At 36.0% G+C, this 13999-nt stretch overlaps 1 protein-coding gene across 1 annotated transcript; it reads right to left on the bottom strand.

Annotated features, from left to right (window-relative positions):
- LOC110466331 (kelch-like protein 13) lies at nt 1-10474 on the bottom strand. Its single transcript, XM_021522750.1, has 3 exons — nt 10323-10474; nt 7574-7825; nt 1-6914 (listed from the first exon to the last, which is right to left on the bottom strand). The coding sequence occupies exons 2-3, from the start codon at nt 7728-7730 to the stop codon at nt 5266-5268; spliced, it is 1806 nt and encodes a 601-aa protein (XP_021378425.1). The 5' UTR covers nt 7731-7825; nt 10323-10474; the 3' UTR covers nt 1-5265.
- Between the last annotated feature and the right edge of the window lie 3525 nt (nt 10475-13999).

The raw sequence follows: 13999 nt of genomic DNA, 5'->3' as shown, positions 1-13999 counted from the left end.
TTTTTTTACAATTATGTCCATGTGATTTTGGTATGAAGACATGTAGGTACATGTAGCTGTTCAGTGTGATTGATAATTCTTTCGTTGGAACTGATGATGTGACAAGGTGTATGTGGTGCTGTGATAAAATGTGTAACAACATGTCAACCTTGGCTGCCTCTCTATACAAAATAATATTTAAACAGATTTATCATAATATATGCACTATTTTTTTCCAAACAGTGTTGTGGTTTTTTTTTATTTAGAGACTGTTATTTACATCATTACTGTATACCAGGAAATTTTGCTGAAGGTTTCCTTTTGCCTTTTCCTATCTCCTCAATGAGGGCAAATCTATCATTACAGCAAATATTAATACACAACGGAAAATAATACTTATTGCATGTGAAGGGTGAAATTAACGCTAGACGAACATAGATTTTAGGGCGAATATTTGACTGGCGGACATTTACTGGTATACAGTTTATAAAGTAAAGCTCTTTCATTTCAATTGCTTCCAATGTTATCTCGACTATGACAGTAATAAGTTCGTAGAAACAGATTGTATCCCAGAACAAAACAGGCATGAAACGTTTGGTATGAGATTTGTGTTTTATTTCACTATTTGATATATATTGTCAATAAATGTATGCCAGCAATGTTTTATGATAACGTAGACACAAGCACTAGCCAATACTGCAACACTTCATTTTCCTGTTATTTATTTCCTTGGGAAGAAAAGGATATTATTAAAATGTTTGTTTCAAAATATGGTTCTATTTTGAATGTATGCAAAAAAGAAAACAAAGGGAGAAATAAATAGCAGCAAAATTAAAGATGTCAACAGGTTTTGGCTGAAGAAACAGGTGACAATACACACATCCGCTCTGCCATCACAATCATAGATACAGAAAGTTAAAACCCAGTCCCTGGGATACACCACCACTAGCTGCTGGTAACCTTGAAAACATATCACCATGGCAACAATATTCCAAGATGCCATGAATCTAAAGTGTAACATGTAAAATCAACTATTATTTCATGTGAAACAGTCCAGATCTGGTTACAAGCTGTAGGTGTTTTGTTCTCCGTGATTTCAGCCAGACAATTTTCTGGTATTAAATATTGATACATTGTACTTTGAAATGACATTTAATGTCATGTATAGAACAGATGATCGTTGCTATTTCTCATAAACAACAAGCATTTTACCATAACAACAAAGACCTACACAATCAGTATATTTAACATTTTGTAAGAAAAACATGTAGTTCTACAAAAATGTTTTAATTCTGTTAAGCTAGGATCAGCACAAACTGAAGACATACTCTCCTGACAGTATATAGATAATGAAATAGTCCTGTGTTTAGAGAGAAAGTATATCACTTATTTGATAACATACATTTGTAATCTATAATCACTTCCACAGTAAAAGGAAAATTTCACTATGTATGAATAAAATACATGCATATCAAATTTCTGATTTTGTAAGAAAGTATACATGTATTTACATGTACCAAATCTCACTTGCTATATAACAGATTTTGCAATGATAAAAGTAACATTTTCCCATACATTCTGATGAATTGTGATAAAAAAAGTTGTTAATGAATTCATCAAAAGCAGTATTTAGTATGAATATAACATCTGGAAAATCTCATTACATTTTTAAACAGTCGGGGGGGGGGTTCATAAATGAAAAAGGATCTACTGATTATACCACACCTGTGTGATGATTTACCTACCGATTATAACACACCTGCTTGACGACCAACACTTATCGATTGACTACTGGGCCCAGATGTTCATACAAGTCATTACTTTTCTTCATACCGATATGTTGAATCCTTATACCTTTAGCTTTAAATTTAGTCTGGAATTTCAATATATTTTTTGAAAAAAATAGAACATGGAAATTTACTATAAAGTTTTCATTCAGCTAATCAAGTTTTGAACAACCAGGAGAGGGATTACAAATATACTGGCTTTGCCTGCTTTCCCTACCAAGTGATGCTACTACTGAGCAGCTCATTAGCTGCCAAGTAACAAGCCAGCTGATGAAACAACTGAGCAAGAAGTAACAAACAAATGATGATACAACTGATCAAGGAATAATCAACAAGCCAACTGATGGTACTAACAATCCAAGTGATGCTACTGCTGAACAAGGAGTAACAAGCCAGCTGATGGTACTAACAATCCAAGTGATGCTATTATTGAACAGCTCATGAGCTGAGAAGTAACAAGCCAGCTGACGATACAACTGAACAAGGAGTAACAAGCCATCTGATGCTACTACTGAACAGCTGGACTGAAAAGTAACAAGACGGCTGATGATACAACTGAACAAGAAGTAACAGGCCATCTGATGATACAACTGAACAGCTGTGTCAAACAGAAACAAGTCCTGTGATGATAGTACTGAACAGCTGGGCCTAGGAGTAACATGTCTGATGATGATAGTACTGAACAGCTGGGCCTAGGAGTAACATGTCTGATGATGATAGTACTGAACAGCTGGGCCTAGGAGTAACATGTCTGATGATGATAGTACTGAACAGCTGGGCCTAGGAGTAACATGTCTGATGATGATAGTACTGAACAGCTGGGCCTAGGAGTAACATGTCTGATGATGATAGTACTGAACAGCTGGGCCTAGGAGTAACATGTCTGATGATGATAGTACTGAACAGCTGGGCCTAGGAGTAACATGTCTGATGATGATAGTACTGAACAGCTGGGCCTAGGAGTAACATGTCTGATGATGATAGTACTGAACAGCTGGGCCTAGGAGTAACATGTCTGATGATGATAGTACTGAACAGCTGGGCCTAGGAGTAACATGTCTGATGATGATAGTACTGAACAGCTGGGCCTAGGAGTAACATGTCTGATGATGATAGTACTGAACAGCTGGGCCTAGGAGTAACATGTCTGATGATGATAGTACTGAACAGCTGGGCCTAGGAGTAACATGTCTGATGATGATAGTACTGAACAGCTGGGCCTAGGAGTAACACGTCGGATGATGATACTTTAGCCTTGCTTCACCTACTGTTATAAGCCGACACACAACACTCACACAGGGGAGACAACTCCAAACAACAGCTTCAACACATTACATTTACCTCGGGTGTACTAGTATACTAGTATTTCTCACACACAAGAAGTTTGAACCAAATCTAATTTATAAAACAATTTTTACATTTAATGTAATTATGTTTCATAATCTATGGAAGTTTTTATGCATATTACAAGTTCTAACTTGTTTGGTTTCTATTTAAAGAATTTATAGAAGCTTGCATGTTTTTGAACAATGAAACATGCAGAATACCGATTATAGTTCGAATATGTTGAGCATGCACACAATATTAACACAGTGCCACCTGTCATTGATTATATTACATACACACATTACATCATAAATGTTCGCTTAAAACCTGTTAAGAGAAATGATTGGAAGCAGCAAAAAATAAAGAATTGTTTTCACTTACAATTTACCTGTGTATGTTAACCAGCAGAGCTTTCAGTTGACCTTCGACATTTACCAATTTCAAAAGTCAAATAATCTTTTCCCTGAAATTTTAAATGCCAAAACATTTGTCAAATAGACATTTCAAACCCAAAAGTCAATATACAAACTCTCCCTGAAAGCCCTGATCAGCTCTAGGTAAACAAACTCTCCAAGGTCTAATGAAAGCCCTGATCAGCTCTAGGTAACTTACATCTTATGTACAAACATTGTATATGTACTGTACAAAGAAAATTAAATTCATAAAGAGAAAAAAATATATTAAACTTTCAAGTGATACATCAATACACAGTTTGACGATTAACAGTTATTATGTATTTGGGGAGAATATAGTGTACATAATACTATTCTTAACCCATACAGCGAAAAATGTACTGTGATTGGAAAGGCTAATTGGTGAGCATTTATCCAACTAATAAACATATAGTGTGCTGTACATAGCATTTTCTATTTCATATATGCATCTCTATTACATAAAGAACACCTTCAGACCTATACCCCCCTCAGTGGTGGGTTGGACTAGCCCTTCTCTGTACATTCATAAATAAGTCAGGGGCTGTATCTTTTAAAATTCCTTGATTCTCCTTGGAGTGATGATAGTAAAATGTAATCAATCTGAGACTCGAATTTCAAAGATATCAAAATAAGAGCTTGCACATTTGTATACACTAATCGAAAATAGTGATACAGTAGACTTAAGAAATATAGTCAATAGTCTATACTGTTATAAGTCTGACACAGTACACATCAGTTACGTCAATATGATTTTAAACAAGTCTGATGGAGTAAAACATTTCTAATGATGTGTATATCACTCTAGCTAATTCTGAGAAGTTATGAATAACAAATGATTGACAAGATACATGTTTATATCATGTACTCAAATGAAATGTTCGACCACAAACAATGTTTCTGTACCCTCATCACACTAACACAAGCATACACATACCCCCACAATGATTAGTACACACAAATTCACTCAATCGTCACAGCAACAGAAAAAGCAAATAGAAACCCACTGGCATACAATAGATATATAACAATAAATGACCCAACTCCTTTTATCCATACTTTACCCACATGTACATCATTTCATAGCAACAACATGGTTATTTGTACCATCTTATTTTTACTTATTATATGGATATCTGTATACGTACCATCTTATTTTTACTTATTATATGGATATCTGTATATGTACCATCTTGTTTTTACCTCACTTTTATTACATCATTCACATATATGTACGTTAATTGTCCCATATTATAGTACTGTATACAGAGTCGTTTTCATGGCAGTGTTATTTCTTGATTTTTTGCAGCAACACAACAGTGACAAGTTCTTTAATAGCTATACTCCAGTATTATACGTATACATACAAAACAATCTTGAAACTGCAAATTAGACTCTTCAAGAATTTTTTCTTTCTTTCTTGTGAAAATAAGACTGCATGAAAACAAAACTGCATACAGTAACCATTTCATATTCTTGACCTATACCCAACTTAGTGGACAAGTCCACATATATCACTCCTACAGTTCAAAGTGAACAGCCCAGATCACCACTACAGAAAACTGTGGCCATTAGCTAGTTCTTCACTTTACCCTCTCACAACTATCCCTGTGTACGCCAGCTGAATCCATCACAACACGAACACTCGGGTGTGTACAATGACAAAGCACACAATGTGTATGGTGTTTTTCACTTTGATAAGAGTATGGCTCATCATGACCTATATATGGTTAATTTAAGACTTAATCAGAGTCGTCAAGATTGTATGCAGGTAGTTTGAGGGTACAGTAGCCTACCCCTGTTAGACTCCTGGGTAATGCCCCAACAGTTTCCCAGATACCTGTGTACAGGTCAAACCGCGAAACAAGTTTCTGTCCAGTTTTAGTCTGTACGTTGTAACCCCCTAGTACATATATCTGGTCATTGTAAACCACACATGAAGCCTCTTTGTGGGAAATAGACAAGGGTGCAATTATAGTCCACTGGTCCGTGGATGGGTCATAACACTCCGACTGCATGACTGGTTGTGCCTGCTGGTTCACATTGAGGTTACAACCACCAAACACGTACAGTTTATATTGTGTTGCACACATGACATGCCAACCACGTGGCGTCAACATGGACGCCATGTCTTCCCACTGATTGGTGGAGGGGTCGTATCGCTGCATGTCAGGAGTGAAGTGATTACCACTGTAGCCCCCAGATATATAGATGTGGGCCCCATACACTGCTCCAGCATGAGCATGGTAGGACATGGGCATGGGCGCAATCATCTCCCACGTGTTGTCTCCAGGGTTGTAACATTCTGCAGTGGCCAGACTGCCATCCTTGAATTTGCCCCCAACAGCATAAATCCTATTATGAAGTGCTCCTGCAAAGAAATAGGCTCTCTTGTTAATCATTGGACACACTTGAAACCAATTATCAAAGCGAGGGTCATATCGTAGAACTGAATTGACTGCTGACTCTCCGTGGGCACATTGTGTGGTGCAGCCCCCTAATACATACAGGAAGTTATTGAACACCACCACCTGCATGTGACTAAGAGCACTTGGTAATGATGCAATCTCTGTTCTGTTTAGTAAACTATTAGAAGTGATTTTGGAATCAAAGACCAATATTTCATCATGTAGACAGGGATTAGGGTGGATCTCTCGTCCCCCAACACTAGCCAGACGCTCCACAAATGAGCGGAGGTGTACACTATAGCTGGCTTCCAAGGGTTGCGAGTGGGGTACCACGTGGTAGTTTAGAGCGGCCAGTACCATCTGTCTCAGTTCTGTATGAGTCATCATCATGTCCACTCGCTGCACATGCTGTACCAGGTCAGCTGGATTGATGAGAGGGAAGCGAATAAGCTTCATCAGCTGTATAGCCTGATCGTCCTGGTTACTGTTTAGTAGAAACCACTCCCATGTGATGTGGAAAATGTCAATCTCACGCAAACACAAACGGTCGCTGTTCAGACAGTTGATCATCTGATCATAGGTGAGAAGGTGAAGGGTTCCCTCCTTTGAGATCTGCATGAGATTCCGAGCTATAAACACGTCTATTTGCTTCAATGCGTTGTTCATGCTGTAAAGTTTGGCTGTGTTTATAAAATCATAGAAATTACTAGTGGTCATACCACTTAGGAAGTTCCTCTCACAGAATTCAATCACAGGTGTCACTTGTAGATGTGTGGCTGCAGCAATCACATCGAAGATGTCATCACCCTCCAAGGTGGTTGTGGAGGTGTAGATAACCTCCAAAGTTTTGTCCAGGCCTTTACTTGTGATGCCTTTCAGCTCAATCTCCCGCTGCGTGCTCTCCCGCATTCCACTTGTGAACATTGACCGAAAGTAGTCCGAGCAGGACACCAGAATTACACGATGGGCATCAAACCTGTGACCTGAAAATCATCAAACAGGAGGTAAGGTTTTACAATGTAAACCTGATCAAACCGTTTATTAAAACAATCACCAATATACATTGTATAATTTCCCTATATATACATATATAACTGCTCCAGATGTAACTAGGCCCAAGAAACTGTCATTCAATGCGAAGAAGTACTTTTATGTATACAGTTTTTCATTTGATAATACTTCTCATGACAATTAAACTGTATTAAGCTTTATTGGCTGCTGATTATCATTACATGGACAATTTATATGTAAGAATAATTATTAAAACAATAGTTTGGAAAAGAATTTAATTAGAACCCTCGCTGACCATGATTTGTTATAAAGCAATCATAACTACTGCAGTGGTTCATTTTCCTTAAGAAGATGGCGATTCCCAAAATATTTAGGTAAACCCCGATATATGCATAATGAAAGGATTCGACGTGCATGATTCATAGCACCTGAACAGTAAGCAGAGACTACTTATTCACTGTTTTTGTGGCTATCAAATCTATGTGAAGTACACAAACCCTCTGAATTATTTTCAGTGTGAATTATCGTACACAAAGTAATGCAAGTGTAATAGCAAGGATTCATTTTATTTTTGAAAAAGAAAAATTCCCAGGCTGCTGGCCTTGATAGTGAACTTGACTATCTGACCAACCTTCTGCAATGAGTGTGACATCACACAGGATCTTGTCGTTTTTGAGCTTGTGAAGGCCCTGTAGGATTTTCATCCCATGCTCTGGCCGTTCCTCCATGCGGCATGCCTCATTGTTACTACTGCTCTGCAGCTCCTGGAACTCCTCAGCACCAGCCATCTTGGAAGTCTACACAGATTCTTGTCTTGGTTGACACCTGGTCACTTTCCAGCTCGTCCAACTATACATCACCATATCACTTACACTTCCTCCACCTACATGTCAAACAGTGACAAATCATTAAACATTGTAACTATATATTATCAAGTATTCAACACTTGTGTAATGCAATGCTAACACCGTAAGCTTTTAAGGTTATCAAATGACAAGGACTTTATGTCTTCCAGCAGGCTTTTTAGTAACATTTATCAGAACAGGCCAAATGACATTTTCATCAGATAAACTTTTGTAAACTTCCTGACATGTTAAAACTGTACAGTTTCAAACAGATGTTAGAGTAGTAGGTTATAACAGTGCTGTCGTCAGATGCTAAGACTGAATGAGGAGGAAATAGTGTAAAGGATCTGGATTCAATGCCAATGGTAACTGGGTAGGTCAGATAATACAATTTCCATGGAAGTTTAAAGGTTTCAGGTTTTAATCCAACTGTGCATTTTCTGTTGTTCAGTTTCTTTAAACTTTGAAATGAGAACAACAATTTGATAAATATATGATGATTGGAAATTGGTGACAAAGAATCACTGAATGACACATTCCTATTTTCCCTCAAGAAAAACTGTGTACGCTCATGTCTCTGTCAGTTCTCATGAACATTTTCTTTGTTTCACATCTATTTTCAGGGAGAATCCCGGGAGCTGAGGGCAACAGGCCTATTTTAGCAATTTTAGTAAGGCCTATTTTAGTTAACATCTTGTGGGCTAAAACATGTTAACTTTATAACCATATTTGATGTTGTCTCATCTCTTGTTTTGAATAATGATTACTCTTATATACAGAAGCCAGACTAGTGATCACGTACAGGTTAACGAGATATACCAGGTATACTGTAGGCAGCGTATCTTTGTTTCATTAGTAAGGTATGTATATCTCATTACCAGGTGTACTGTAAGACAGTGTATCTACGTTTCATTCGTTTATTTAACCTTTAACTTACATAGGTATTTGTTCCTGTTTACATTCTTAAAGCGCTCTGATGTTTGGTTGTTATCTTAACAACGAGAATTGACACACAGACCACCTTCAGCTCTTACTAAGACAGGTAGGATTCCTAGTAGAAGTGAAGACAAGCAAGGGCCAATTCTTTAATTGTGCATCTGTATTGAACTGGTGTCGTTTAATTAGTGACGTTCCAAATACCGATATAAACTATAACATGCTCCGTCCCATGTTATAATCCCTGGCTGGTAAGTAACCTGCTTCAGTCACATCTCATAAGCTGTAGATGCCATTAGTGTCAACATCCCCCTCCCCATGTAAGAATTTACAAGTTAAACTTTCCATTAAGGAATTCATCGACTGGGTATGCTGAACATCACTGAACATACCACTTGCAGAAGTTTGATCTCATTCTGCCTAATATTCGAAATTTGAAGGATCGATTTATGTAAAATCAAAAGAAAATGGGAAACAGGAGGGACCAATATCAGTTTTAAGGGCACCTAGTCTAAAGCCTATGACCCCTTCTGCTTCTGCCAGTACAATTTTTGCATTATCAAGTATATTTCTTACTAATGGTACTCATAAAAAAATCATCAGGATCTATAATGGAAATAGGTTTTTCTAAAATAATTTTACATAAAAAGTTTAAAGCACTGATTCCTGATCTAGTTGGCTGATATGTCATGAGAGTCAAGGTGAGAAGAGGAAATGACAGATTTGAACTAAGTTAATAGGTGATTTTATCTATCTACATACAGCTGGCTATGTTTCAGCTTGGTTCCAGTCTGCTTTTACGCATTGACATGACATTTGCATATAAAACTATTTTGGAACAGGGAAAGATGAAGCAAACAAGTTTTTTTTATATCTCGTGTCATTGGTATATGGATTAGAATAAGTTTAATGTTTTATCGAGCCATAAGATGGTTTATAATTTTGTACATTTATATGAAGTCTTGATATTTTTTCTTCTTTGGATTACAACTAACAATTGAAACAATTAACAACATGTTGTCTTTCAAATATTCGCATGTTATTCTGGTATCACAATGACTGAATGGTTTGGTATGGATTTAAGAGAGAGTACAAGGATGCAGGCTAATGCATATTGTCGAAATTCCAAATCAGGAATTCCCAAACCCATTGAACCAAACTTCCTGTTAATAAATTCAAATTAATCATCGAAAAAATCACAGTTCTTACAGGTACAGATGAAATATGTCAGTATGGTCTTTCTTCGTCAATATTATTGTCGTGAAAAATACGAACTACAACTGTTTTATATTGAACTTATTAATAAATTGGATCTCCATAAATCGGAATTCATTTAGAATCTGTGACTGATTATTTAAAGACAGTATGAGATTTCTGTGTATATTACGTATCATCGTTATTCGACATCTACAGCTTATATGAACACACTCAACACAAAATTCTGATCTAAAGATAGGGGCACATCCTGTGAATCATCACTATTCTTGACGCACCATTGCAACGAGACCAATTTTGTTTTGGTAAATGCAAAAGAGTTATGCGTACAACAATATGGCAGATTTCTCCCCATTTCGACCTCGGACGGTCCTATCAACTTACAGAGAGGAAGATGGGAGTCGCTAGGAGACGCTCCTAAGTGTTCATCCCACATAGGTTCATGATACAGCGTCAGATTGTTCTCCAAATACTCACGATACCATGATGACCGATGCGAGTACCTGCGGAAATGACATCCAGTGTTATTAGCTGAACGCATGCGCATTAGGTTAATAAACATTTACTTCCTGTTTCGATTTTGCGTCGTTATACAAAGTTATTCCCCTTAGATTCCCACGCACATGTTGCAAACTATTTCCGTAGTTAAAAGTTGTTACCAGATACGTATATAAATACCTCGGTTTTATATATGTCTCTTTTCTAACTGAATATAAAAAGACGATTTATTTTTCACGATTTAAAACTAGTTTAAAATTGTTTTTGAGTAGTCTACCAAAAGAAAAGATTCAGATAAGCTTTAAATATTTTCTGAGATTATATCTGGTTTAATAGTGTAAATCCCGTTTTTGGCGGTATCAATGTTAAACTATCTTACAGTGGTGTCAGGTCATTTCGCTCTAAATTCCGGGGGGAAATGACCAATTGTGAAGAATACGATATCTACATATAGTGTAACAATGAGTGTGCGGAATTAAAACCATGGCAAGACCCGAGACGTATATATATCATTGTAATATATACGTCTCTGGCAAGAGTTATTTAGCCAAAATGTTGCATCTTTATGCGACAAAAATATTGAATTATTGCGTTAACTATCAAGGTGAAGATTTTCGCTTTTGTAACATTTTATGCAGACAGCAACTATTATTAGATAATCTCATTTATTATTTCCCCGGATTGATTTTGATGGACACATTTACTGTTATAATTTATAAATTCATCATTGTGAAAATTACTGGGCTATTTTTGGGGTAGGATTCCTGGACTTCTGAACTTTCTACTTTCTATTAATATATACTCGTGATACACGTTTTCTCATTTCATTTCAACAAATTTTATTGACAAAGTTGATACAAGTCAATTGGATGGAATAACAGGCAAAACCTATATAAATTCTCTCCAGCGGTGGCTAAATTAACGGATTCTATTATTTTGGATTTGATTTAATTAATACATCCATTTTGAAATGAAAATTATAAACAAAACAAAAAAGTTAAAAGGATGTAACTCCTTCTTAAGTAACATAACTGAAATACAAATACATTCACACTTCTCACATCACACACAAAACACTTCCACAGCTATTATTTATTTTGTATAACATTTTACAATGTATATAAACTATATAGCTATCAAATCACACAGATATTGGCAGACCTTGACCAAAAGTCCATGTGCAAATATATGCACAGGTCACAGTTATTGTAATTTTATATGCAAACATAAAGCTAGTCTATGTGCAATTCAATGTATAAAATAGAAACTGTAAAACAAGACAGATTGAACAAATCTTACAACAAACAACAACAAACAAACATGCTCAACTAAAAACTCCTATGACCATTTATAGAAAAGTAGGTAAAGTTGAAAAAGGATCTTTTCCAGAGATTTTACTTCTTTGTGGACGGTATAATTGAAATAGGAAAAGAAAAGTATAAAAGTACAAAGTCATGGCTGGTTAGATCATATAGAGATTAAAACGCCTGGATTTACCAATAAATAACTGTACATCATTAAGTTACTGTTTTTTTGTTAGTCCATCACAATCAGGACAGCCTTGTAGAAAAATGATTGTATCAATATGGTTGTGATTTACATAATTATCAACAGAAGTAAACAAAGTAAGTCTGAGCTCATTATACAATGGACATTCAAGAAAATAATGGAAAACCGTTTCATATTCAAAAGAGCAAGCACAAGAGGGACAGTCAGTTAAATGGTCATTGAATAAATCAAAATTTAAATTGCTACATAAGTTTCTAAGTTGACAAAGAATAATATTGGCCCGTCAGTTTTAAAAACTAAGGTTGCTTCATTATCGATAATACTATCTTTATTTAGTTTGTGTTTAAAGGTTGCAAGAGTTGGGGAGTTTAAGAGATCATTATCAGTAGTGTTAGTTGTGCGGCACATTAGAGGGAGGAAACTCAAAATAATTGTTAGTTCTGCATATTTCCGCTTTCATTTCCGTATACATCTCTGATTTTTGACGTACGGTCACTTAATTGGCGATAAGTTGACAATAAGACGAAAATGGATAAAACAAAATAGCTTTAAAGTAATAACACCTTGAAACCCAGAACTCTGAAAAAGACTAAAACAAACTAATAAATTATAATTGTGATGTCGGTTGTACATGTATACTACTTTCCGGCACCAAACAATATATAGAACTTTATTATTTCTGAGATTGTGACAATTATAATTTCTCTGCCGAACAGAGCGAGGCGATTTTTTTCTTCTGAAGATGTAATATTAAACTTGTTCAAGCACTGCCAAGCGTAGAAAGCTAGAATTTATCGGACATTATTACCATTGTCAAACAGATCGAATAAGGCATAGAATAGTTTTCTGAGTTTGCAGTATTATTCCATGTTATATTACCAATTCTCTGAAACAATGGTAAAAATGTAGGTTTTTGGTTAAAATGTTGATGTTTGTGTCATGCCTTTCATGTGGATGTAGTTTAGGCGAGCATTTTAGCAATTAAATATGATTTATTTTGTCATAAATATGAATTATGATTAGACTGTTTGTCTATTATTGTGAATTTGTATGCATGCATATGTACAAGGGGGCAACACCTGTTAAAAAGAGTATATATATACATGCCAGGCTTTTATGCTAACATTGGTTATTATTCAGATGCTAAGGTGGATGCTTTATTGTCTTTGAAATTTTTGAAATTTACATTTTTTAACAGGTATAATAATAAATCACTCCTGGTGATCGTGTGTACATGAAACCACAGGTGAAAATACAGGTTTATCGATCATGAAATGGTCTCTACCTTTGAAATAACAATTAACATATATACCTTATTCCAACGGCTGTATCCCTGAACGCATACATTTTAAAAACACATATCAGGAAATATAATTACCCTCCCTTTGAAGTTTCTACCTATTGTTCTCAACATGTATGCGTTCAGGGAACACACCATTTCAACAGATGGTTGCATCCTCTCTCAACGGTTGCTTCTCACCTAGCCAACATTTGAAAAATACCCAGTGTCACCCTGGCCAACATTTCAATCTTTACAACCTGAGTGAACTTCAGTTATAGTCTGTTTCAGATATACTAATCTCTATTATAATATTTCTATGTATACAGGTACAGGTAGTTTTTAGGTATGTAATACTGCTCACACTATTAAGTCTGTTTATCATGAATTTGAAAATATATCAGTCATTTTACCATGGCCAATGCACAAGTACAGGTTGACTTTTTAGAGAATGGTAGAGGTGGCTATTACCTACTTCATGCTGGCTACAAATTTTCTATACGGACAAGACGGGATAACCGTGTTTATTGGAGATGTGTTTTACGGCAGTGTCCAGCAACATTTATAACCCTGGATAACATCCCAGTTGTATTTGGGCACCAACATCACAACCATCCTCCTGATACTATTTCACTAGCAGCTGACTCATTCATTGTAAATGTCAAAAAGCGTTGTCGAGATGAAGTCAATGCTATCCCGGCAATATTTGAAGAGGAACTTGGCAATCTCCGTGACAGAGACTATGATGATGATGTTGAGGACATGATAAAAAAAA

This window comes from Mizuhopecten yessoensis, unplaced genomic scaffold, assembly GCF_002113885.1.
Source record: "Mizuhopecten yessoensis strain PY_sf001 unplaced genomic scaffold, ASM211388v2 scaffold11131, whole genome shotgun sequence".
Classification (NCBI taxonomy): domain Eukaryota; kingdom Metazoa; phylum Mollusca; class Bivalvia; order Pectinida; family Pectinidae; genus Mizuhopecten; species Mizuhopecten yessoensis.
The sequence above is the reverse complement of the archived record's forward strand: the minus strand, read 5'-3'. Positions and strand labels throughout refer to the sequence as shown.